The sequence below is a fragment of the Pteropus vampyrus genome, unplaced genomic scaffold (genome assembly GCF_000151845.1).
Source record: "Pteropus vampyrus isolate Shadow unplaced genomic scaffold, Pvam_2.0 Scaffold144, whole genome shotgun sequence".
In the NCBI taxonomy this organism is placed as follows: Eukaryota; Metazoa; Chordata; class Mammalia; order Chiroptera; family Pteropodidae; genus Pteropus; species Pteropus vampyrus.
In genome coordinates this window covers 2,464,411-2,490,304 of record NW_011888925.1, presented here as the reverse complement: position 1 = coordinate 2,490,304, position 25,894 = coordinate 2,464,411, and the positions used below count along the sequence as shown (strand labels likewise).

At 50.0% G+C, this 25,894-nt stretch overlaps 3 protein-coding genes across 3 annotated transcripts in view; 2 read left to right on the top strand and 1 right to left on the bottom strand.

The window, feature by feature from the left end:
• The window catches only part of MAJIN (membrane anchored junction protein), an 18,999-nt gene extending 8,891 nt beyond the window's left edge, over positions 1-10,108 (top strand). The window contains exons 4-10 of the mRNA XM_023535820.1: positions 2,130-2,268; positions 3,091-3,122; positions 3,435-3,526; positions 4,730-4,793; positions 8,453-8,525; positions 9,348-9,465; positions 10,063-10,108. Of these exons, the coding sequence (XP_023391588.1) occupies positions 2,130-2,268; positions 3,091-3,122; positions 3,435-3,526; positions 4,730-4,793; positions 8,453-8,525; positions 9,348-9,465; positions 10,063-10,108 (564 nt within the window). The remainder of the gene's footprint in view (positions 1-2,129; positions 2,269-3,090; positions 3,123-3,434; positions 3,527-4,729; positions 4,794-8,452; positions 8,526-9,347; positions 9,466-10,062) is intronic.
• A 2,161-nt stretch (positions 10,109-12,269) lies between these two features.
• GPHA2 (glycoprotein hormone alpha 2) lies at positions 12,270-13,597 on the top strand. The gene is made up of 3 exons (XM_011368772.2): positions 12,270-12,934; positions 13,086-13,270; positions 13,380-13,597. Exons 1-3 carry the CDS (start codon positions 12,832-12,834, stop codon positions 13,479-13,481), a joined length of 390 nt encoding a protein of 129 aa, XP_011367074.1. The 5' UTR covers positions 12,270-12,831; the 3' UTR covers positions 13,482-13,597.
• A 113-nt stretch (positions 13,598-13,710) lies between these two features.
• PPP2R5B (protein phosphatase 2 regulatory subunit B'beta) lies at positions 13,711-22,418 on the bottom strand. Its single transcript, XM_011368771.2, has 14 exons — positions 21,641-22,418; positions 20,725-21,174; positions 19,780-19,976; positions 19,065-19,166; positions 18,812-18,904; positions 18,555-18,685; positions 17,316-17,375; positions 17,115-17,223; positions 16,573-16,626; positions 16,442-16,492; positions 16,197-16,316; positions 15,222-15,349; positions 14,869-14,970; positions 13,711-14,485 (listed from the first exon to the last, which is right to left on the bottom strand). Exons 2-14 carry the CDS (start codon positions 20,921-20,923, stop codon positions 14,338-14,340), a joined length of 1,494 nt encoding a protein of 497 aa, XP_011367073.1. The 5' UTR covers positions 20,924-21,174; positions 21,641-22,418; the 3' UTR covers positions 13,711-14,337.
• Positions 22,419-25,894: the final 3,476 nt, after the last annotated feature.

Genomic DNA, 25,894 nt, shown 5'->3' with positions numbered 1-25,894 from the left:
ACACAATTAAATACACAAACACAAAACTATAAAACCAAAAATTTGAATCATATCCTTAAGGGTACCTGTGGCTCTTTGGCTAAGTGTTGAAACGTACATTAGGATCTTGCAGAGACATCATTGTAAATGACAATATAGGATCATGATAATTTTCTGCTTATTTTAATTGTGAGTAGAGCAGAATTTATTTTACTTTGCTTCAGTTAATTTGGGCAGAGAAAAGCTCAAGGCAGCATAGTAAAGTGGAGCGAGCATAGACTTTAAGGCCAGTCAAACTTGGATTTGAATTCTCGTTCCGCCTTCACAAAATGGCTTTGGACAAGTGACCTGCCTTCTCTGAGTCTGTTTCTTTACCTGTCAATGAGGTTGATAAATAATGCCTGTGTTTGAAGATAGTAGTGAGGATTAGAAATAGATGTGTGCAATACCTGCCACACAGTAGCTCAATAAATGATAGCTAGAGAGCATTTATATATATTTATAATCATATTGAAGTTTTCGAAGTACTTTTTATATGTTCTTTTTCTTTTATTATTTTTGAGGCAGTCATTATTCTCTTTCATTTATAAAACATTTTTTTGTTACCAGAGGGGAGGGGGAGTGGGAAAAAAATAAATAAAATGTTAAAAAAATAAAACATTTTTTGATAGACAGTATAGCCTAATCGTTAAGAATGTCAGCTCTGGAACCCCACTGCCTGGGTTCATATCTTGGCTCCACTGTTACTAGCTATGTTACCTTGAATAAATTATTTCACCTTTCTTTGTCTCAGTTTCCTCATCTGTAAGATGGGGATAATAGCATTATCGATCTCATAGGGTTTTTGTGAGTGTTAAATTAATTAACATGTATCAAAACAATAATTCTTGTCATAGTGATTACTCAATAAATATTAACTATTAAAATTATAAACTAGATACTATGCTAGTACAGAGAATACAAAGATAAACAAGGCACAGTTATTGCCTTCATTGAGCCTAAATATTAGGAAAATGAAGCTTAGAGGAAATGACACTAGGATTGAAATTCTGATTTTCCCATAGAAATCCAGTAGTCTTTTTATAATACCATATCATTTAATTAGTATACACTAATAAGCATAAGTTAATTAGAGATTAATCAATTTAGATTTAAAAAGAGTAGAAGAAAAGGTTTGATTTAAGAAAAGGCAAAATAGCTATCAGTAAATACCAGTATTACTCATTCATTCAATATATGTTTATTGGAGACCTGTTACGCATCATCCATTATGGTAGATACCATAGAAGGGATACTAAAATAAATCAGATATATATTCTACCTCAAGGAGCTTTTGCAGTAAGAAAAATAAAACTTCACAACTCATGTAGAACGTAGTGAAGGCTCAAAGCTAACACTGTGAAGTTGAGACTAACCATTAATTACAACTTGGAGAATCAAAGAAATTTTTCTGAAAGAGATGGCTTTTGAACTATACCTTACAGCAGTGGTCCCCAAATTTTTTGGCACCAGAAACTAGCCAAATGAGAGTCTAATGCCTGATGATCCGAGGTGGAGCTGAGGTGGTGATGCTAGCACTGGGGAACGGCTGCAAATACAGATGAAGCTTTGCTCACCTCCTGCTGTGCAGCCTGGTTCCTAACAGGCCACAGACTGGTACCAGGACAGGTTGGGAACGCCTGCCTTACAGGATAAGTAAAATATGCTAATGGGTGGAAAGGGCATTTCAGGCAGAGGAAACAGACTATGCAAGAGCATAGAAATAGAGAAGAAGGCATGTTCAGGGAACAGTAAATAGTTCAGCTTTAATAGAAGAATATAGGATATATGAAAAACAGTGACAAGTATAAATGGAAAGATTGGCTGAGACTAGACAGGATTAAAGTCATTTCAAATATTTTTTTCAGGATTCCATTCGTGTGGTCTTGGGAAACTTGGACAATCTGCAACCGTTTGCTACAGAACACTTCGTTGTATTTCCCTGTATCCTTTCATTTCTGGCTAGGAATGAGCTACAACTCGCATCGTAGATTCAGATGGAAGGAGCAAACCCAAACACAGTTTGGAGGGTAGGTCAGAGAAAGGAAAAAGTGTCTTATCCCTAAAACAGTACTCAGGGATTTGTACTGACTTCTTTCCTCAATCCTTAGCACCATGTCTCAGATAAAAGCAAGTGGGAGAGAGTGTCTCACCTGAAATTCAAACATGGGGAACTCGTCTTGGTCCCATATCCATTTGTTTTCACTCTATACGTGGAGATAAAATGGGTTCATGAAAATCTGTCACCTGGTAAGTGGAATAATGGAAGTATGGGCAGTAGAGAAGAAAAAGGGGAAGGTCAAACGTCTGTGAGGTTAGCAGCATGAGCTAACTAGGGCAAAATGGTCAGCCAGACAGTGTAGAGGTCAGGAGCAAGTGCTCCAAGCCAGACTGCTCCGTTCAAATCCTGGTGGCTTTGCCACTTAATAACTGTGTGACCTTGGATAAGTTTTTAAATCTTGTATGCCTCATTTGTGAAATGGTGAAGAATAATAATAGTACCTATCTTGCTGAGTTGTTAAAAGGATTAAATATATTAATACTGGTAGATGGGAAGTACAAAATCTGACTTAGACTAATCAGTGAAAGAGACCTGTTATATTTTAGAGTATTCAGTGACTTTCACTTTAGGGGTATCTTAAAGTGGTAGCTCCCAATTTCTAATCTCTAAGGGCCATCACTGTTTTTACCCATAGAGAGACAAGTAGATACCTGCCAGTTGATTTGAAAAAGGGTGCAAAGGCCTTGCCTCAATATCTCCCCAATTAATTTGTCACTGATGCCTGAAGTTCCACCTTTTTTGTTTCATAGTAGGGACTCCCTTTTAAGTGGCATACCATTAGAATATAGTGTGAATCAAACCTTGAATTTTCAGCTTGTAGATGACAATAGTTCTAAAATAGGGGAGGAGAGATTTCAAAGACTCTGTAGTTCTAGGAAAAGTGGTACCACACAGAAGGGACAAGGGCATTCATGAAGTTTTTGTCTAGGACCAGCTCAAATAAATGGTAGCCAGAAATCTAGGTGAAACAGAGTTTTGATCCATTATGACATTTAAATTTCCTATTGTAGGGAAACCAATAAACAGCAGTCCTCTTGGGTTGGTAAGTTTGCCTTTTCTGTATAAAATGAAAATTGCCTTTACTGCTTCATGTTGTCCGTAATGACCTGCTCTAGTCTCTTCCTCTTATTTTGCACCTTGGTTGCTGCCCAGGTCCAATAAGAATTGTATACATAAGACCACCTTTTCCTCCTTGGCTAGATTTTTGAGACTCCCTAACAGAATATCTACCCTTACTTGCAAAGCTGACAAAGTTGCCTTTGGCAACTGAAAGATGGGGAGTTCACTGTGCCCTCATCAACCGTGAATAGCTCTGCAAAAAGAGGAGTCACAGGCATCTGGTTTCTTTCCAAAGGTCCAAACTGAGAGGAAAGCAGCAGGAGCCATGATGAAGAAGCGAAAATGCATCGAAGCGCCGAGCTCCCCCAGCAGGCCAGGGCTGGGCAGGTCAGTGGTGTTGGGAGAGAGTCTAACCCCTACATCCTGGTTAGGCTTTGCCAGCTGTTGCTGCTGGTCGATCATGTTCTTGGGCGAGTCACTTTCTCTCTCAAGGCTTCATTGGTAACTGCTTATTCCAGTGGGTGGACTAAGGGAAAGAGGCAAGTTGATATTTGTAATGTAATTTGAACATAGTGCCTTCCTCAGCAAAATAGTATTCTTCTTTTCATTAAGAGGAAGGCTGAGGAGAAATGCAGTAAGAACTATATGGTTGAGTCGAGCACATTTGGCGAGTCCTTATTGTGGTCCTACTGCTGGAAACCAGTCAGAGGCACAGGACTGAACTAGTCCTAGAACGTTGTACAGAACATAGACCCTTCAAAGATTAAGAACAAAGAAGCAGTGATTCTGTTTTACCTGGTGAGCAATAAGCTTCAGAACTCTACCTTAAAAGTTAGTCCAGTCTAAAATATAAATGTCTGCAAGAGGGTATGCCTCAGTTGTTGGGTGAGGCGCTGCGATATTAGGGAGAATGTTGATCCCGTCTCTAACATGGTGAAGTCACTAGTGTGGTGGCTACTTAGTTTCTTTTGATTCTCTGGCGGGGACAATTCGGTTCTTATTAGCACCCGGAGAGGGATGCTGGGATAATGCAAAGTGTAGTTTGCTCCCTGGTCCAAAGTGCTTTCAGCCCAGGCTCACAGAGAGCAGCTGCTCTTTTCCTGGTACTGTGTGGCTCCAAGACATCCAGGAACAGTGAAGGTAGACCATGAGGGATCTGACCCCTACGCCCTCCAAACACACATGTTGGTGAAGAGTTAGGAAATTCTCTTCCAAGCCAGGTTCAATGTGAAGGTACTTGGAGTTGTGACATTTTGCTCAGTTCCATTTGACTAAATTTTCCATGGAGATGGAGCATCACATCTCCTTATTCTGGGTTTTGATGCATGATCAAGTATTTCAAAAACTGATACTTGCTGTCAATCACATTTTCTCTTTCTCAACCCCTAGATCCCTAAATGTCTCAAATTGGGATTCTACTGTGAATTAAAGCAGCACCCAAAGAGAATTTGGCCACACAGTTTATTCTGCAGGCCAGGAGTGGTATAAAAATAGACAACCTGCTGAAATATTCATTTGAGCCACGTTTGCTTGAATGTGGTGATGTTGCTGCTGCCAGTAACATTTCCTGGGTTTTTCCCCCTACCTCAGGGCCCAGATGGGGGCTTCCAGCCAAAGCCCCAGCAAAAAGAAACCCCCTCTGGAAACCAGGAGGGTAAGTACCAAAATGGAAGCTTCAAGGCTCTTGGCTGTTCTGTACTGTTACAAGTCAGGATTCCTGTTACCAGCACGGCTTGGTCCTAAGTACAGACTGAATTGACTGAACTCATTCTCAGGTTTCACCATCTGCAGAACATTCAACCATTTTGCCCTTGCCACAACCTGCCCCAAAAGTGGCTGCATAATACTGCACACATTGATGAATCCTTTGTTGAAAGTTGTTCTCTTCTCAGCTTAAAAAGCTGCTTCTGTACTCTGCAGTTGAAATAAGAAAATAGGTCTGGTGAATCAAGATAGGATCCAATATAGAATTTTCTCTTTAGAAACCTTCTTGTCTCCATCTACATTGAGTTCTGAGTCTAGGAACATTTAGTTTTTACAGATGAGCTAGGCATATATCAGCACAGGACACTGCAAAGAGAAAACTTCATGTAGAGCAGAATGGGGTGGCCCCAATAGTACTTGATTCCATTTGTGAGGTCTAATCCCCATTTAGATATTCATATACCTGCTACTCCTCCATTTCGCAGCTTCTTTTCCATAGTTGTCTCTACAATAGTATCCTTTTTCTTTTCCTCCATTCTTTAAATAGCTGTTATTTATGCCTTTTTCTTAATTTCTCTTCTGTCTTTCCTTAAAGTAGCTCTGACCTTAAGCATCCAAACACAACTCACCTCCCTCTCCCTCCCAGGACCCACAACACAATCAGTTATCAAGCAAACATTTACATATACATTCATTCCACAAACTTCTACTGTGTCTCCTCTGTGCCAAGTACTAGGGATATCACACTCTCTCCTAAAAATGCCAACAGTGTAAAGCGAGGCAGACAATTACTGATAGATGCGCTCTCTGCATCCATCAGTAATACAGGAAGCATAGGGCACAAGGAGACTGCAGAGAACCTCACCTAGACCAGGTGGATGTGAGTGAGGGGAGTTCCTGTAGCAGCTCCACATAGCTCAAAGCCTTAAGGCCAAGAGGAGAGAGTACAGCGTATTTGGTGACTGCAAGCCAGTGCACCTCGGGGTGCAGTGCTGAGAAATGTTACTGGAGAGGTCAGCATGGGCTGGATCATGAAAGGCTTTACGGCTGCCTTCAAGGTTACAGAAATTCCCTCATTTCTTGGTTTGTTCTTTTTAAGAAGAAAAGCGAAATGATTTTCATTCCTAAATGATTATCCTGTCTCCTGTTTGCAAGGCATTGTGTTAGGTGCAAGGGTGCACCCAAACACGGACAATCTGGTTTCTTACTAGGATTTATTGTTTAGTTGGAGGAAGAGTGAATGCTTTGGGACTTAAATTTCTGCCTGTGTGGGCAGGTGCGGGCTACAGGGCCCCTTGTGTCATGGCCAGCTGACCTGTGGAGTGATTTTAGGCAGATGGTTGCCCTCTTCTATACTCCCATCCTTTAGAGAGGAAAGAAGAAGAAATGAAAAAGTACAAGACGAGTGAGTACAGGAAACTCTGGAGAACAAAGACGCTTTATACAACCAAGATAATTACTGTTAACGGAACATTTCTTTCATTCTCTACCCTTCGTACCTTCCTATTCTTAGTTTGACAAATCATCTCTCTCAAGAACAGTACCCACAGTTTCTTACTCAACATAATTACCTTTTCAACCTGATACTGGGTTTAGAAAAAACTGAGAAAACAAAACAAAAGGAACATGTTTATTGATTTTGACTCAAAGCCCGAAGATAGTCCCCATTGTAGACCCTGTTCCCAGAGAGAGGATTTCTCCTAAATTAAAGTGATCACAGTGACTCTCAGTATAACTCACTTGAACTGGAAAAATTGAATTTGCTCCTATGGCCCAATGCTTAATATTTTCTTTCCCTTTGAGGGAAGTTAGGGTGTGGAATCACAGTCAGTATGGATTATGCACATCTGAACACATTGGGAGCCTACGCGGGGAAAGCTTAGAAGAATACAGCATGTATCTGAATAAGGTCTCTGTTTCATAAAAGGTGTTTTGGGGAGGGGCAGACCCATTCCCTTTGTTACCCCAGGCCCCAGACCTAGAGATCCAGACTTTGGAAGGATACAAAATGAGGGAGAGCAGATGAATGGTCCAGAAGTGAAACATACTTTATTTTTTGGCACCTCTGCTTGAACTGCATTTCTAAGCAGATCTAGCCCTAACCATACAGAGGACAACCTGTGTCCCATTTTGAGGGTATTATGCCTTGTTGGATGTCCCAGATGGTACCCTCAGTCTTATTTCAGGCTATAGTGTTTTTTTCTCTTAAAACATTTGCCTGAGAAGACCTCACTCAGGATTTCAGGAGAGCACAAAAGCTAAACTGTCTTGTGAGGGGACTCTCCCCTGGTTCAGGGGTCGGCTTCGCCTCTGCTCTGTGGCTTTCACCCCTCTGGCTCCCACTACCAGCCTTACTAGCTGCTTTCATCAGGACTAATGCAGCAAGACTTAGGCCCCGAACCATAGTTTCATTAAATTTGTAAGAATAATTTCCTCAAGGTAGAAATCAGAGCTGAGCACTCTAAATTTCATCTCCACTCTGTCTGGAAGAGGTAAGAGATGGTCTCCTTCCTTCCCAGAGTTCCGTTTCACTTTTATAGGAATGTGACTTAGGTGGCTGTCTATGTGGTCTAGAATTTGATAGTTGGTGGGAAAGCCTATCTCAGAAATATCAGTTTATGCTTAGGATGGGGGCTATGTCCTAACTTCCTAGGGGCTTGCCATGCCTCTGCCTCCAAGACCCACCTCGACAGTCTGTAGCCCCTTGCTATAGAATTCTTCACCAGCAAAATGGCTCAAAGAACTCCCAGCACTGCTGGGAAGTTGGGCCCTCTGGTTCTGCGGGAGTGGCCATTTGGCAGAGATTCCCAAAGAAAATACATGAACCATGTTTCTGGCTACCAGGGCATCTACTGGAAATGTGGGCTTGGAGCCAGGTTGTGGGATGTCCCCTTCAAAGTAAGCTCTATGAAGGGATAGCACAGGGAGAAATAATAAGATTGTGTTGTAGTGTGCTGGCTGCTTATGCTGTGGTCACGTTTCTGCTGCCCAGCTTGAGCCATGCTGATGATATTTACTTGTTAATGCCACTGAGCCTTTGTATATTATGTCCTTGTCTGAAATGCCCTGCCCTTCTGACCATCTCCTCGCCCCCGTTATGACAAAATCCTATTCATCCATCAAGGCTCTGTTCAAATAGTACTTCCCCCGTGAAGTCTTCCTTGACTAACCGCCACCCGTTCTAGTCATGTCCTCCTCTTCAACCACAGCACTCTGTATAGACTTGTGGGGTAGTCTTATCAGACTGTCTTACAATACTTAGTCTGTGTATCAGTTGTACCACATAGATTATACATTTCTCCACGGTAAAGTTAAGGTCTTCTTGATTTCTGAAACGTCAATATTCTGTCCTTATTAATAGCGCTCAGTAATATGGAATGGTAAATTAAACCTGACTTGGTTTGTTCTCAGCTCTTAATCTTAGGAGAACAGTGGTTAGGAAGCTGAAATGGCAAAAAGATAGTCATAGAGAAGGAATATAGGGCCTGCCTGGGCAGTCAGAAGGCAGGCCCTAGTGCTGATGTGAAATCAGTTCACCAGTAAATAGCCTTCAGATGACCAAACTGTATAGGAGTAAAATTCAAACTTTCTTGAACCTCTTTTTATCAGAACAGTGAAAGAAAAGCCAAGCAGGAATGTCAGGAGACCCCAGCGTTTGATATCTCTGATGTCCAGGAACAGGGTAGGTTCTGGGAAATTCATATTTATTTTTCTTTAATAATCATTTTGTCTCTTTTAGTTCTCTGATGAGTAGAGCAGCACAGAGCTCTGAGTCTGGGCATGCTCAGTGGGTAATGTGCCTCGCTCCCATGGAGGTGCCTGTTGACCATCCTTCAGTTTGGGGGCCTGCCCTTGAGTAATAGAAGCCACATCATGTTCCCCGACCCATTTCCCAAGAGGAATGAAGGGAGGCAGTGTATGTTCTCACTGTGCTTCTGAGAACGAAACTGATGTTCCCACTATTTCAAAGCATTTCCATGCGGGGTGATAACTTTTACAGAAAAGTTGGGAGTGTTTCACTCTTCTGTCCTGTTGGAGGACAAGCTCTGGGAAGCTGTTTCTTCTCTTCCCTTCAGGGAGTTAGTGTTACTCTCGAAGGTGCCGCGGATGCTTAGCAAGGCCTGGGAATGCATGTGGAGGTGTTGCCTTTCCAGACTGCTGATCTACCCAGCATGGGGGTTTAGTGTAGATTGCAGTTATCACAGATGCAGGGATGTAGGCAAGTGGGTTCTTCAACAAGTTGTCACTCCGTGTGAAGACATACCAACTGTAGTGGGTGGCTGGGACTTGAGCAGTATAAAATTCTCAGGGGCCTGACTTTGAAAATACTTAGAAGTCAGAATAGCATCTTACTGAGCTGGGAAGGTCAAAACAAACAATTCGTCTGGCTTAAAAACTCCTGGTGTGAAGCTGCCCTTGGCTCAGGCTGAGTGTCCTGCCTTTCACGCACATGAAAGCAGCCAACAGACTAATACCTTTCCCTACCTGAGTGTTTTTTGTGCAGATTCTAAGTGGGAGGACAGCCTAGCAGGGCAGATTATCCCACCATTGCAGCAAAACAATCCACCTTCACCTAAAGGACCCACAGAGCTGGGGACCAGTGGCTTCTTTGGGCTTCTAAGGTAGGACAAAATTCTCTCGTGCCATCAAACTGAGACCCAGGGTGAAATAGCTCCAGAGTCTGCCTCATTGAGCCTCTTGGGGAAATTAGAGAAGAAAGCAGATTACCTGCATAATCTCTGTTTTGTCCGGGAGAGATAATAGAAATGAGATTGAGCACAAGGGCCTTGTGAGTTTAGTAAAAACTATGTCTTGTTCGTTTTTATACCACCCGCCCCACCCAATGTGCCCAGCATTGGGCCTGTTTCCATAAATACTGCTTGAACAGAGACTACTCTCATTGTACTTGGGTCATTCATGTGATTTGGTACCAGAATGCTTCCATTCTCCCTTCTGAATCTAGGCTGTGTCTTCAGAGTCCTTTTTGCAGAGAAGAGTTAGCAAATCCCTTTATGTATCTAGTGCTCATCCATCCCATTGCAGTTCTTATTCCCCCAACTGACTGTAATCTAATTTGGGTACCTTTCAAATGCCATTCCAGACTGGAATTTCCATTCAGTGGTTCCCCAAAATGCCATAGCCCATGGAGCCCTAATGGGACCTGGGAGGAGGGAAAGGGACTTCTTGAGTCTCACCCCGTTCTGCTTTCTGTTTTGCAGCTCTCTCTTCCCGTTTCGGTATTTCTTCAGAAAGAACAGCCAGTGAGCCTTCCAAACACAGTACTGGGAAGTGTCCTCTCTCCGTGACTTCCCCAACCCCATCCTCTGCTTCTGACATTCCAGATGAGGGGAATGAGGGCCCCAAACTCTGAGTCCTCTTGTAGGTTTGTCCTGTCCTTTGACCCTTTACAAGGGATTTTTTTTCCCAATTTAAAACACTAAGAAAAGAATGGAACTTTCTAAATGCTGTAGTCTGAGAATTTTACTGCTTTGAGGTCCAGTTTAGGTCTCTCATCTCCAGCACTTAGGATCCTAATGACAATAAATTATTTATGAAGAGGTATTGACTGAATGTCGTGAAGTAGAATGTGAAATCAAACTCTTCTCTCAAGATACAAGCAATGCCTGAAACTTCCCCTGGGTCTACCTGGTTATTGTTGACAGGATGCTTTGTGTGAGTGGGGTCTGCACCTTTGGGTTAGGGAATGGGTGGGGTCTTGCAAGACTCACTCACTATCCTGAGCCCTGCTGACCCTCAAGAAATCTTCTCTCCCAGTTCACCCAGTTTGGTCCCGAAGTGCAGCCTCTTTGATAAATGTTTTCCACCCACTTATCCCTCTGGCTTTTGATGGTAATGCAAGTAGGTTTGTCACATTACTGAGGAGTCAGTCCAGATTAAGGCATCCACACTCTGTCTTCACGTAACGCAAGAGCCAACCCCAGACAGACAGATTAATAGACTTGTGTCGTAGGGCACAGAGGATCAAAATAATAGATGGGAACTTAGGGAAACCCATTTTAGCTCAGGACAAAGGGATCACTTTTGTACTGTTAGAGATGTTCAGTATTAGAATGGACCTGAGGTAATGACTTGTCACCTCTAGTCTTTAAGCAGCTGATTTATCTGTCAGATGCTGGGAGGTTCTCATGAGTGGGAGAGTTGGGGCTAGACTGCCAAGACCCCTTGTTTCGCTGCCTCTCCCTTGGGTAGGGAGAAGAGAACAGGCGGGCTGCTGTGGAAGGGCCGGGGACTTGAGGGAAGAGGGCCAAAGGGGAAGCCATTGCATGTCAGGACTGGAGGAGTAAGGACAGGCCGCGTTTACAGCCTTTGCCATGCTGTCCCAAACATGGCCTGCTTTACAAAGCTGCTGAAAGGCCCAACTCCAGAATCTGGAGATCTGAGTGCCATCTGGCCGACTGGCTTGCAGGGAAGCCTTGGCAAAGTTGCTTTTCTCTCTGGTTCTTATTTTCTCGTCTGGAAAATGAAGGGGTAGGATTTGATGAGCTCTCAAGTGTCTTCCAGCTCTGGCAGTCGTGCAGCTGGCTCTGCGGTTCAGAGCAGGTCAGTGAGGCAGTGGCCCCGGGGCGTGGGGGCCAAATCACTACAGGCTTCCTTCCCATCTCCACCCCGCCCAGCCCCCGCAGCCACTGCTGACTAGGGGTCTTTTTCCAGTTTGCCACATTCTTGTCCCAAGTGTAATTTAGCACCAGGCATGGAGAGCAGGAGATTTGGGTTCCAAATCAGCCCTGAGATTAACTGTGTGATCTTTAGTCATGTTCCTTCTCTGAGCCTTGGCTGCCTCACCTGTAACACTAGAGCCAGAGCAAGACTGAATGATGGGATTTGCTGGGGTCAACAGCTTCAGGCTCTTTTAGGAGTCAAGTCCCTGTTGTTCCAGGAACTAGGGTATGCCCACTGTGTCGCCAACACCCAGGATGAGAAGTCATCCACATGACAGTGGAAATGTAGCTCTGAAATGGACCTAGAACCCCACCCCCTCATCCACTCCTGGCTCTGCCACCAAACACACCTCAGGAGACTGCCACTGGTGTCATTTCCCTTGTCCATAAGAATCTCCTCCCCGACCCTTTCCTCTGCGGTAGATGAAGGAGACAGGTGGGGCTGCCCTTAGTAGTTTTAAGGTTGGGGTGGTGAGGCTCTGACCAAGAGAGTATCCTGCCTGAGGCCAAGGAGCAAAGGGAACCCAGGTGGCCACAACTCAGGCGAGACTTGAGCTTCCTCTCTCCAACTGCACGCAAGCCGTCCACTCCACCAGCTCCTGGGCTTTTCTCCACACCAGACTTCCCCCAGCCCTGGACCTCCAGCAGCTCTTGGATAGAAGGAAGGGAGGCAGAAGGCAGCAGGATCTGCTTTTGGAGGACCACACCTCGGAGAAGAGCTGGATCTCCCAGGTGGGGTTGCTCGAGGCCTCTGGCGGGGCCAGGGCGGCACTGAAAACCGATCTCCAGGAGGGCGTGGCTCCCAAATGCTGGCAAATATAAAATTCCAGGGAGCCAGCACCGTCTGAAGACCAGCGGCAGGCACGAGGAGCCACCCGGCAAGCCCCTCAGTTCCTGGGCCTCGAAGCGGTAAGCCCCAGTGTAGGAGGAGCCTTGGGAGGGCCTGGGGGCTGCAGGTGGGGTCCCGCAGGCCAAGATGGGACAGATGGAGGGAGGCAGATGTTTGTGCCACAGATAGAAGGAGAAATGCCAGGGGAAAATCACTGCAGGGGGCTGACATATAAGTCACATGCGGTGACAGATGCTCACACTCACACCCATCCAGAGACATTCACAGGCAGATAGACACACACACACAAACCCAAAGGCAGACACAGGGAGAAGACAGCCCCGCTCACAGGCTTGCCTCACCCGTCAGATAGGCCAGCCTCACCGTGGCTCATTCACCTGGAAGCATGTGGTATTTAAAAACTCCCCGTCCCATCTGCACACCCATCGAGAGACATCTGTCTACCCACTGTGTTTCAGATGCCCATGGCGTCCCCCCAAACCTTGCTCCTCTGCCTGCTGGTCCTGGCAGTTACTGAAGGCTGGGGTCGGCAGGGGGCCATTCCAGGCTGTCACTTGCACCGTGAGTAACCCTGGGAGCAGAGAGCTGGGTGGGAGCAAAGAGCTGGATCAAGGCGCAGGGGCACCTTCATGGTCCCAATACTGAGGGGATAGGAAAAAGCTGGGGGAGCCTCCGCGGAGGCACCATCTACCACTCGCCTGTCTCCTTCTAGCCTTCAACGTGACAGTGAGAAGTGACCGCCAAGGCACCTGCCAGGGCTCCCATGTGGCACAGGCTTGTGTGGGCCATTGCGAGTCCAGCGCCTTCCCTTCCCGGTACTCTGTGCTGCTGGCCAGTGGCTATCGACACAACATCACTTCCGTGTCTCAGTGCTGCACCATCACTGGCCTGAGGAAGGTGAGGGGCCCAGCCCCATGGTGGCTCATTGGGGGTCGGGGGAGACAGAGGAGAGGAGGTCTAAGATGGCCTGAGAAGGGGACTGCAACATGGAACCCCTCTCCCACAGGTGAAAGTGCTGCTGCAGTGTTGGGGGGACCGGAGGGAGGAGCTGGAGATCTTCACAGCCAGGGCCTGCCAGTGTGACATGTGTCGCCTCTCACGCTACTAGCCCATCCCTCCCCGCCTCCCTCCCCTTGCTCAGAGGGTCTGAGCTGGGTATATCCTGTCTGTCCTGGGCCTCACTGAGGATGGCAGCTCCGACCTTAAGATTCTGTAATCGTCACCTCTGGAGAAGAGGGGAGTTTCTGCCTCTTTCCAGCCTCTGCCTGGCCGCCTAGCCAACTTTTCATCATTTCACTTCCCTCTTGGTCCCTACCCCTTAATAAAGCAAGCAATCCTCAAGTTTCTGTCTTTATTAAGTCTACCCCCGGCCAGGGGGAAGGGGACAGACCGTGGTAACCTTGCCCCAGGACAATGGGGAATGTATTCTGCCTGTGCCCTCCCCCTGCCCAATAAATAAAAAGGGACAAGGAAGTACAGGATGAGCAAGGGGAGGGAAGGAGGGTGCCCCGGGCCCAGGACAGGGTCTGTGTTGGGGTGAGCAGAGGAGAATAAATAGACCATGGATCCCATGGTGGGTGAAGAAGGACCTCGCGCTGGCACGAGGTGGGGTGGGCAAGGTGCTGAGGCCCCTTGCCCTAGGCCGGGAGCGGGGGGTGGGATCCCGCCTGTGGTCTGGAGCCCAGCTTTGTGGGGCAGGGGCAGATCCCCAATGGCAGCCTCCCGGTCAAGCTTGCCCTGGTCAGGTCCTGCCACAAGGGCCCGACAGTTCCGTTGCCAGGACCACCATCTCCTCTCCTCCTCTCCCCACAGCGAAAGCTGCCCACACTGGGCCAGGCAGGGAGCCCGCCGAGCCCACTCTGGCAGGGCCAGGGGGAGGCGTGTGTCTCTCTGGGCCCCTGGGCAGGAGAGGGGATGGAGGGACTGATAGCTCTGGGTTTAGCTCTTCCCCTCCTGGGGCATCTCTAGCTCTGACCCCCACTGGCGGCCACTGGGGGTGTAAGGCGCTGGAGGGGGGCCTCTTTGGCTCCCTGGGTCCCCTGTAACCGGCGTAGCCGTAGCTCCTCCAGGCCTTGCCACAGCTCCTGACGCTCCTGGGCCTTTTGCTGCTCCCTGGGGAGAGAGGGTGAGGCAGCTCCCCTACCTAGGGCCCCACCTACAGTCCAGCCGCCCTCACCACTGATCCATCTGCAAAGGGACTCCATGGGAACTTTCTACTTTGGGAAGAGAGCACATGGATTAGCCTGGCTCCGAGAAGCCTGGCTGAAGCGGAGGAAGCTCCAGGGAGGTGAGGCCCCACACCTGGAAGAAGCACTTGGGAGGATGACCGGAGGATACAGTGGCGTTGGGCACGAATGGCCCAGCCCTTGCCACGAACATAGGGAGAGACTTTAAATATCTGATCGGATGGGATGTGGGGTCATCCTCTTAGGGAACTGATTCCTTTCTGCTTTTCTCCCATCCCCCTCCCTCCACGCCCAGCCCCCAACACTCACTGCTGCTTTTCCAGCTTGTAGGAGGCTGTGAGCTCATCAAACAGCTTCCCATTCATCTCCATGAAGGTCTTGAGCACGTTGTAGATCAGAGATACGATGGTTCTTGGCAGGCCAGGGGAGGGCGGGTGAGGAAGAGGAGAGCAGCTTCAGTTTGGCCCCACACCCCTCTCTGGCACTGTGCCTCTCCCTGTCCCCCCAACGCAGCGTGCAGTCATTAACACAAGCTGCTCCTTCTGCCCCTTTCACCACCCTCCGCCCTCCTTAGATGCCTTCCTTGAGCCTCTCTTGCTAGGTCTGGACTGTCCAGCCCTGGACCCAACTTCTGTGGGTTAGGTCAAGGCCTGGGCACTCACTGATTCCAGTGCTCCTTGGAGACTTGGTAGAGGGTCCCAAAGACAGCAGGCAGCACAGTGTGGCAGTTGTCCTCAATGAGGCTCAAGATATACTCATTGTTCCAGAAATACAGAGCCCGCTCTGCAACCTGGGGCAGCAAGATGGCAGAGTGAGTGTCTGGCAGTGGCTTCCTTGTGTGTGCAAGGGCTGGTATCCACCCCCGCCCCAAAGCCCAGGGTGCCCTGCCTTCTACACACCCCATCCCCAGGCTCATCTGACCCATTGGAAGGAGGAAAGAGCACTGGATTTGGAGTCCAGCCCTCAAGGTTGAATCCTAGCTCCACTACACACTGGCCACATGACCTTGGGTAAGGCATTTAAGCTCTCAGACTCAGTTTTCTCATCTGTAAATTGGTGCTAATAATAACTACCTCCCCAGGGCTACTGTAAGAATCAAATGAGGTATTTAATAGACTGAAGTACTAGAGGCACTGTGAGGAAGAACTGACTTCCACCAGGTTAGAATGGTTATAAAGTCTACACACACGTAAGAGAACAGTTACAGCCAGCCTGATGATGTGGGAAGTCCGGCTGGACCCTGAGGTAGGACTAATGAAATTGAAAACCACTAAGAAAAGGAGAGAAGTGATAACCCATCTGGAGCACATTTCGGATGACCAAATAGCTTTACACTACGATCTTCTCAGTCCTCATCATTCAGTCCTGTGAAGAGATCGCCGTCGGCCCACATTACAGATGAGGAGGCTTAATCAGACTCAGAGGGGCAAAGTGGTTTCCCCAATGCCCCTCGGCCAGTGGGAGGCAGATCTGAGACTTAACCCTAGGTCTCCTAACCCTAAGTCCAGTGTCTCTCCATTATCAAACCCAAGAGGATCCAGAGGAGAAAATGAGGGCAGAGAGAGCTGTGTCAGGTCAACTGGCCAACCTTCCTCATCCATACCCAGCTCCCACCCTTACCCATCCCCGCCCCATACCTGGAAATGGGGGCTAGACACACAGCGAGCCACCTGCTTAAAGAGGGGCTCCTGGATCTTCACAAACTGGGAGGGCTCGATGACATCAAGGATCTCTTCCATCTCCCCCAGAAACATCACCTGGGGAGGTGGGGTAGGGACACAAGGGGCAGCAGTTCCATCTCCCCTGACACATACCTGATCGCCCCCCAGAGGCTAAGCCCTCCCAACCTCCCCCTGGTGGTCATCTAAGCCCTCCTTCATACCTCCTTCTGCGTGCAGGTTTTTGGCCAGTATTTGAGCAGCCCCCGGATCACCTGTGGGAGTTGAGGCAGAAAGGAGTCAGGCCTGCAGCGGTGGGCAGGGGAGACCCGCCTCTCCCCACAGAGGAACTCACATGCTCTGTCAAGGTGGCATCCTTCTCCAGGAACTGCACCACACAGTACGCCAGCTGCGTAGGTCGGAGAGAAAGAGGACGCGTCAGGAGGGGACCAGGACAGGACACCAGACGTCTGCTCACTTCCTGTGTGCCCTTTCTCATTCGCTAGGCATTTACTGACTACTTAGGATGTACCAGGCACCATGCTTGCTGTGTGGGGACTCAGTGATCTCACAGAGAAAACATTCAACAAACTAGTCCTTATACATTTTACAGAAGTTCCCATAACTGAAATCTGTATCACGATCTACGGGAACATACGAGAGTTTAATCCGAAGGCAGGTCAAGAGGGAAGCAGTTGGAAGGCTTCACAGAGCTGATGTCTGAGATCAGCCTTAAAGGGTCATGGGGACTCTCTAAGGTAGATGGTGCGGAATTTATAAAGAAAAAGAAGGTGAGAGAGGACCCTGTGAGTTGGTGACTGAGGGTGGCTGGAGCCAGAGCGTCAGGCTGACCCAGATGGCTGCCCTGACAGTGGCAGGGCCAGGCCTAGGCCTTACCTGGGCATGAAAGACAGACAGTGACTTGACAGAGTGCAGGGGAATCAGGACCCGGACCAGGAACTGCTTGTGCTCAGTCTTCAGGGGCAGCGCAAAGCCATTGATGATGCTGCGGAGCGGGCAGAAGAGAGGAGGAGGGCTCAGACGACTGGGCCTCCGTCCTTCCTCCCAGACTGCTGCTGTTCTAGCTGAGGCTCTCACCTCCCTAAGATCTCCAGTAGCTCAGCCACACCATTGAAGTGCTCGAGTTCATAGATGAACCTGTGGGAGGAAGAGACGGATGCAGAAGGGGTCAGCAATCTGAGCCAGCCCAGCCCCCTCTCAGCCATCCTGCCTGCCCACCCCAACCCTGCGTGCTCTCCCAACCCTCTCCCAACCCAGAGGCTGTGGTCCCTTCCCAGTCCCTAAACCAGGCCCCACAAACATCCACATCCACCTCTGAATCGCCCTTCTCAGTCCAGCCACCAGTGCTACTCTGGGCAGCGGTTCAAACCTCTCTTCTGTGAAGCATTCCAACTCATCTCCTCCCCCAGACTCTAACCCTCATTGCCTAGTCCCCATCCAGTCAACAGGCACCGAGCCTGCACCCATTACTCTTCACGCCCATCAACCAAAAGAATGACAAATACTTTGAGCATCTACTCTGTGTCATGTAGTTCTCAAAATTATCCCGGAGCCAGGGCTTATTAGATATATTATTATACAGATGAAAAAGTCGAGGCTCAGTGGTTCAATGAAACTTGCCCCAAAGTTAATAAGCAGGAGATCTGATGGACTCTGAGCTCCTGGAGGACAGGGATCATGTCTCATTTTGCAGCTAATAATGATAAGAGCTAATATTTCAGAGTCCCGGCCTCAGTCCAGGCGCTGCACTGAGTACGTCGGAGGCTTTGCCTCATTTTATCTCGATGACTATGCCTGGTGTAGCTATCATTCCCATTTTACAGATGCGGACACTAGGAGAGAGCTTAAATAATTTTCCCATGAGTACCCAATTATTTGAACCAAACCCAAAGACAGGCTGTCCAATGTGAGCCAGTCTCAACTACAAGGACATGTGAGCCCCTAATACCCAATGGGCATTGGTGCTCAATACACATTTGCAGAAAGAATCTTTCTTTGGGTCTTTATGGCTCAGCACTATAGTGATCAAAAGATTTAGATCCTAGGCCCCCCAGACTGACCTAGTCCCTGAAAACCACTTCGTCTCTCTTGGCCTCTTATTTCCTTATCTGTAAAATAGAAATAAATACCCTTTTTTCTGCTAATCTCACAGGCTTTGAATAATCAATATTATGTACTATGTTGCCAAGAATGAACTCGGTAAACCAGACTTCCACAGGGCCCCCCAGCAGGGGAGCCTCTGCCCCAGCCTTCTCCCCTCAGCTCTCCCTGCTCCTTCCCTCCCAGGTCTCGGCTGAGCAGGAAGCAGGCACCTACCTGAGAAAGATGTGGCTACACTGTTTGCGGATATAGGCCCGGAGCCCCAGGAACTTGCCATAGACCCGGTGCAAGATGGTCTTGAGGTACTCACGCTCCCGGGGGTCCTCACTATCAAACAGCTCCAGAAGCTGTGGGACCCGGAGTCAGGGGTCAGGCGATAGGCCAAACCCAGGTTGTTTCCATCCTATCCCCATGCCCCTCAGTGAGTCTGCCCCTGCCCCATGGCACCACCCAGCCTCGGCTCCCCACTTCACCATCAGGACAAACTTTTGATCCACATATCTCTTGGCCACGGAGGGCTGGAAGTCTGGGCTCTCCAAGAAACGCAGGAAAAACTCATATACCAGCTGGGGGAGGGGACAGACAAAAAGGTGAGTTTAGGAACAGCCTCCCGCACACACTCCGCCCTCGGGCCTTCATCCATTATTCCAGGACTTAAGGAGACCCCCTCCCCTCTCCTTGGATCTCTTCTGAAACTCAGATCCATGCCTTCCCCATCCCTCATACCTGCAGATGTGGCCACGAAGGCTCAAGGTTGGGCTCATCCTCTTCAGGGTCAAATTCAGGGTTCTCACTGGGTGGCAGGGTCCGGAAGATATTCACTGAGATCTGAGGGAAGAGCCAGGGTTCTTTAAGAAAGAGCCCTGGAAGGCAGAAGCCAGGGGCAGGGAGTGTCGGGGGGAATGTCTCATCCAAAGTTCTAATGTGCCACAGCACCTGCGCCAGCGAGCAATTTACTCCTTGGCGATCATTACCTGAACACGCAGTTCACAGAAGCCCTGGGCCAGGGGCTGGGGACCCAGGGATGGATAAGATACATCCCTGCCCTCTATAAGGTGCAGTCCGGTGGGGAAGACAAAATGGAAAGCAGTAAGGTCTACAGACATTCTAGGCAGCCGAAGGGAGATTTCTAGCTTGGGGATTGACAGGGGCTTCCTGGAAGAAGCGGCACCTGAGCCAGACCATGGCAGTAAGGGACTTGGGGCTGGGGGTGAGGGGGTCGTGCACAGCAGGCCTCCGAGGAGCATGAACAAAAGGATGGCACAGGCCTGGGAGGCACTGAGTTACCTACTCTGGCCAGGTGCAGGGCAGCAGTGGGGCTGGAGGGCAGAGTGGGGAAGGAAGATCTGGGACTTGGGGCCACGCAGAAGAATGTGAGCAAGTCAGTGGGGTTCCCATGCCCTCCAAGCCCTCCCCCAGAGGCTGGGTGCCAAGTGCTCACCATGCGGATGATGTCTGGGTAGACAGGCTCAATGAGGACCCCGCGGGTGCTCCCCACACACTCCACCAGCTCATTGAGGGCTGCCCGCTTCACCTCCTTCCCCTTAAGGTCGGCCACACAGTCCAAGAAGTCAAACATCACCCCACACTGGGCCAGCTTCCTGCTCAGCAGCTCATGCAGCTCAGAAGCTGGCACATCTGGGAAAGAGGGAGGGGCTTGAGCCTAGGCCCCGGCTGCCACAGCTCTAGGGACCCTCCTAAATCCAGGGCAGCCTCCCCAGGCCCCAGACCCCACGCTCTTGTGCCGTCGCCACTCCTTGCAGAGAGCAGAGGATTCCTGTCTCATTCTCCATTCTGTGGAGTAAGGGAGCTTCGTCTCTTCCCTCTGGCAGACTCAGAGGGTACGATGGCCTGATTTAATTCAAGACCCTGGACGCCTGGGCTTTCCACAGGTGCCCCAAACTGCCACTGCCTCTCTTTCATTAGTGGCACTCTGTTCTAAGAGCAGAAGTGAGGAGGAGGGTCAGAGCTGAGAATCTCTGGGGTGCCCTCTGTCTCAGCCAGTCATGCCCTGTGGCCCAGAGGTAGGGTGATTTGCAGGGAGCCATGCCAAACACCTGCTCCAAGCCCCTGGCAGCGGCTGGGCTGCTAGTGGCCTCCTGGCACCCAGGCTTTAGGCCCCACCCTTGGCCCTGGTCTGCCCCCCAGGGTGGCGCCACCTCCAGATGCCCCACCTCCAAGGATGACAGGCCAGTCAGGCCATGCGTCAGCAGAGAGGGCTGGCGGGCTGGGGGTGGGGGTCAGCTCCGATGGTGGGGTCCCTCTCCTGGAAGGGGCTGTCCAAACTCTGTCTGATCACAGCTGCCAGTTGCTTCTCGCCACCCCCTGAAGCCTGGCGTGCCCACTCTGGGACTCGGGTACCCTGGCAGCCAGCAGCTGGGCTCACCTTTGAGCAGAGGCAGTGGAGTGAGCTCCTGCTGGTTGCTCTGATAGCGGAACTGAGAGGAACTATGGGAGCGCCTGGGCCGGGCCCTGCGGAGGGAACGGCGGGAGAAACCATCCACCTTGTCGGGTGGGGGCACGGGCGACAGCCCTGGGGAAGAGGGGCTGGTGGGGGTGCTTGCCGGGGGCAGCTTCGTCTCCATGATGGCTAGGCAGTGGTCAAGGCTTCAGAGACCCCGGAGTTCCCTCTGGGCCTGGAGGATGCTGAGTGAGGCTGGGCTGACTAACTTGGGCCCATCCCGGAAGGGGGGGGCACAACCATAGTCCTGGCCCCCCCCCAGGGCCTCCGGCAACTGCCCAGTCCTGGGGGGCAGGCAAGGTAGAGAGGAGGATGGCTCAGGCCTCAGGTCCTTCTCAGGGGTCACGAGGAGTCCTTAGGGTTCCCACCTTGGCTCTTTTGAAAATGAAGTTAGGGCAGAGAGGTCGGCAAGAAAGAGAGAGAGAGAGAGAGAGCACCTGTCAGTTCTTCCAGGAAAGACAGCATGTGGGGCGGCTGCTGAGTGCCCAAGTCCTCTCTTCCTTCCTACCCTAAATTGAGGTGCAGCCCCTCACATAGGAGGCATGCTCCTCCCTTCCCTCAGACTGAAAGGCCCCAGCTCCAAAATAACTCTTCTCAGAATAGGGCCTATCCCCCAAGCCAGCCCCTACCTAGAATGGGGACCCTGGTACTCATCCCTGGCCCCTAACAGAATGGGGTCCCCTTTATGCACCACTAATCTGGGCCGCCAGGAACTTAGCCCTAAGAAGGGGGGCCCTGTCCCTATGCCACCCTCCTCCTAGAACCTGGCACCCTCTCCTACCTCAGCTCCTTCTTATCACCCCCCAAATCTCATCTGCCTCCCGGTAGTGGGGACACTCACTTCTCAGAAGCCCAGACTTTGGTCCCCGGACCCCAAGAGCTGCCGGTGGGGGGAAGGGGGTGGCTGCTCAGGGCTCTTTCACAGCGGTATCGCTCCGGGCGCTGGAGCTGGGCGGCGGCGCTCCTGGGTTCTCTCTCGGGCCCTGGGGTGGGGGGGCTGGAGCATACCCCAAGCTCAGACCCGGGTCGGGGTGCAGGCGCCCGGCGGGCTCTGGGCTGGCCTGGGCAGCGCGCAGACCTCTCCTCAAGTCTTGAGATGCGACCCCGCGCAGCGCGGCGCGGCGGGAGCCCCGGATCTGTGCGCACCGGCACCCGCCGCCCAGCTGCTCAGGATGACATCAAGTCACCTCCCCCCTCCAGCCCCGCACCTCCCCGCGGGCTGGCGGCTAGGAGGGGTGTTGGGGGTGTGGGGGCTGCGTCAGGAAGTTCCCGGTGCCGCTGGGAGATGTAGTCTCCGCACCGCTTAAAGGGGGCTGACTGCCAGACCGAAGTGGTAACCCCTGCAGGCACCCAGGGACAAGGCTGAAACAGAGTGGGACGGGGTCCAAATGATGCTGGGCGCCTAAGTTCTGGAAAGCAGACTGCATAGGGAGCAAAGAGGACTCAGGAGTTTGCACCACAAAGCGGCGGGCGATGCCAGGACACTGGCAGAAAGAGGCTCAATCCTATGTCAGGCCCTAAGAGTTGGTCTGCTTCATCCGTGCCCCAGCTATTCCACTCCCATGGGAACCCTACCCTCACCCCAGAATGGCTGGACACTTTGGACTCCCCTTGGAACCCGGCATTGGGCTGGTTAATAGTTTGCAGTGAGCCAGTGCCTGCTGGGAGGGGTGTGGTGCACCGGAGGCTGCTAGGAAATGCAGTCCGTTCTCAGGCCTGCAGTCCCCCTCCCATCTCTTGCTGTCTAAGGTGACGTCATGGGCTGGGTTTAAAGGGCCAGCCTTGGAGTGGCAAAGCATCAGAGCAGGAGGTGCTGCCTGGCACTGCCACCTCCCCGACTCCAGGCCAGCTGGCCTCCTTGGACGGACCTCCCAGCCCCTCTGGGCCCTAAGATGCACTAGAGGAATATCTTGTTCAAAACCTATGCAGAGTATCCAAGGCACAGTTGAGATTGCAGGAGGTGGGCATTCCAGCCAGAAATTCTTGGCCTGTAGTTCCCTAGGCCCCTTCCTAGGACCCTGGACCCCAATACCCATTATACCCCTGATCTCTATCCCCCTACCCTATGCTGTGAAATCTCCACCTAGAGGTTTTACCTGGATGAACAACTGGTCCATGTGAGCAGCAGGAGTGGGCAATGAGACCAGACAAAGAGGTCAGGGAGTGGGCTAGGGGCTGAGGCCCGTTTTAGAATCTTCTCCTCCATGCCTTGGGCCTTGGTGGCTACGCAGTGCTCCAGAGGAACCACCCTGCCATCCTCCCTGTTGCAGAGAGAGCCTGGGTGCCCAAAGGTACCCTAGTTGAGCCAGGTTGGGATCTAGGACCATACCACTGGAGAGCTGGCCGGCGACTCCCTTGCTCAGAAATCTTCACCAGGCCTTCCTTGTTCGTTTGGCCCTTGGTGTCCTCATTTGTCATGGAAACCCATAATCACCTCCTTGCCCACCTCTCAGGCTCAGGAGGAGAAGTCTCTCCCACGCAGAAAAACGGGGAGGACAGGTCCATGGAGCCATCTACAGCCAGGTGAGGATCCCAAGGTCCAGAGAGGACAAGGCTTTGCCCAAAGTCCCACAGCATACCATCAAAAGCTGGAAACAGGGGTCAGGCCCCCAGCTCCCAGCCTAAGTCAGGAGGATACCAGCTCCAGGACCCCTGGGGGGCTAGTGCTCAGACTCCTAAAGTCTCAAGACCAGGCTGACAGTGGAGAATCGGTGAGTCGGCACTTTGTACAAACGGGGTGCTCAGGATTGGAGGACTGGAGGACTGAAGAGTGGAAGACAGACTTAAGACTTCCTGTGAGAAGTGGCATTTGAACTGGGTCTCAAAATAGATGCAAATGTCACCTGGGAGATACAGATGAAAATCCTTTATCATGTTTTTTGAGATATCATTTACTTTCTATAAAATTCACCCATTTTGTTGTTGTTTAATGGGTATAGAGTGTCAGTTTTGCGAGATGAAAAAGTTCTAGAGATTGGTCGCACAGCAATGTGAATATACTTAATCCTACTGAATTGTATACTTTGAAATGGTTAAGATGGTAAAATGTTTGTTATGTGTATTTTATCGTAATCTGAATAAAATGCAAAATTCAGGCCCTCCACCTTGGACCAAGTCAAAAGCCACAGCCCCTGGCCATCTTCTGTGATCTCTTCCACACCCATCCTGATCCCATCTAGGAAATTCCCAGAGGGTCTTCTACTGGGTGGCCCATCTTGGGGAAGGGAGAGGCCTATAACTCTTGTTTTGCCTGCTGAGTTCCCACCTAACCTAATGTGGGAAGGTCCCTAAGGAGCCCCACAAAGCCTGGACCTTCTTCTTTTCTTTCTCTGGGGAGAAACCCCAGCCTCGTCTTTTCCCAGACCCCTTGAGTTCTCTGGGATCCAGTTGTCCAGTAAAACCTCCCTAACACAGTGTCCAGGGCCAGTGTATTTGTCGGGGCTGCTGAACTTAAAGCAGGGCCTAGGACTTCATCCCAGAAACACCCTTATGGGGTCCCCAACGCCACCTTTCCTCCTAAGAGAATGTCATCCCCTTTACCCTGTATTTTTTATTCTCTTGTTCAGCTCCTGCTGCAGGCTTGGGCCAGGTTGTGAGATGACCATGTCTTGGGGTTGGATTTCTGTGGAGCTCATAGTGCTTTGTCTGGGGGAGGTGGCAGGATGGATCTCCACGCCCCTCTGAGTCCTGTCTATTCCTCTGCTATGGTGCAGACGCTGCACTGTATCCTGGATACAGAGGGGATCAGACTCAGAGGTGGACTCACTGGCACCCATTCCTAAGAGACAGGTGTGGCCCCCAGTCAAGTTACAATGAGAGACAGACATGAGTGCAGCCTCACTGGAGAGAAGCCCACCCAGGAAGCAGCCACCGCAGACTGGGGGCCTGAATGTTGGGAATGGCCCTGTGTCCCCGACTTTTGCACATGGTACACCGTATTCACACTGCAGGGGAATGGTCGCCCCCTCCTATACTGGATACAAAGACAACATTTCCTAGTCTTCAGAATAAACCCTTCTATTCCCACTGCCTCTGGGAGAAGTGATGCTTGTTCGTTCACTCACTCCACAGGCACTTGGGCACACAGCCCAAGTTTTCCTCTGCCATGAAACGGGGGTATTAACAGTGTCTATGAGCAATGGCGAAAAGCAGATGAGGTAACGCAAGTAAAGTGACAAGCTCAGGGCCTAGGACATCACACAGGCTCAATTCATCACGTCTAATATTTTTATTAATTTAATAAACATTCGATGAACACAATAGTGCCCCTGGCCTGCCCTGGGGACAGGCAGATCTCTTGATTTATTCCATAGCATTTTCAGAGTGGCCATCCTACTAGCCTGCCTTCCCAGTGTCAACCAAAATTCTCCCAGAGGCCGGTCCTTAATCCTTTCCAAGTAAACGAGTGGTCCTTCTTATTAACCCGACCCCCCACCGCCCCATTATAGGGGGATAAAACAGGCTCGCGGGCTCACAAAGGAGCAGTGACTTGTCTGAGGCCACCCAGAGCTAGGACCGACATCTAGGTACCTGCCCCTTGGCCAGGATGGTTGCCCTTGCTTCAAACTGCCTTTTGCCTTTAGACTGTAGTTGAGTCCATCTCCCAAGCAAGACTAAAAAAAAAATTGTAATTACCCGTAGGCATTTCTTAAGTCACCTGTGATTTAACAGGATTTGTGTGACCAACCCTGAAGAGCAGGAGTTGGCAAACTTTCTCTGCAAAAGGCCAGAAAATAAATTTTTTAGGCTTTGCAGGGCCCTGTCTGAGGTTCTCAATTCTGCCGCCGCAGCAGGAAAGCAGCCGTAGACAGTACGTGATAAATGAGTGTGGCTGGGTTCCACTAAAACCTTATTTTTGGATACTGACATGTGAATTTCATATGATTTTCACATGTCATGAAATCTTACGCTTCTTTTGATTTTTCCAACTATTTAAAGATCTAAAAACCATTCTTAGCTCACTGGCTGTACAAAAACAATAGAGCCCTACTCAAGGGAGTTAGAATCCATTTTTTATTAATTTTAGGGTTAGAAATATGAAAAAAAAAAACTATTATTATTATTCCAGAGAAGGGCTGGAGGCCTGACCAAGTGA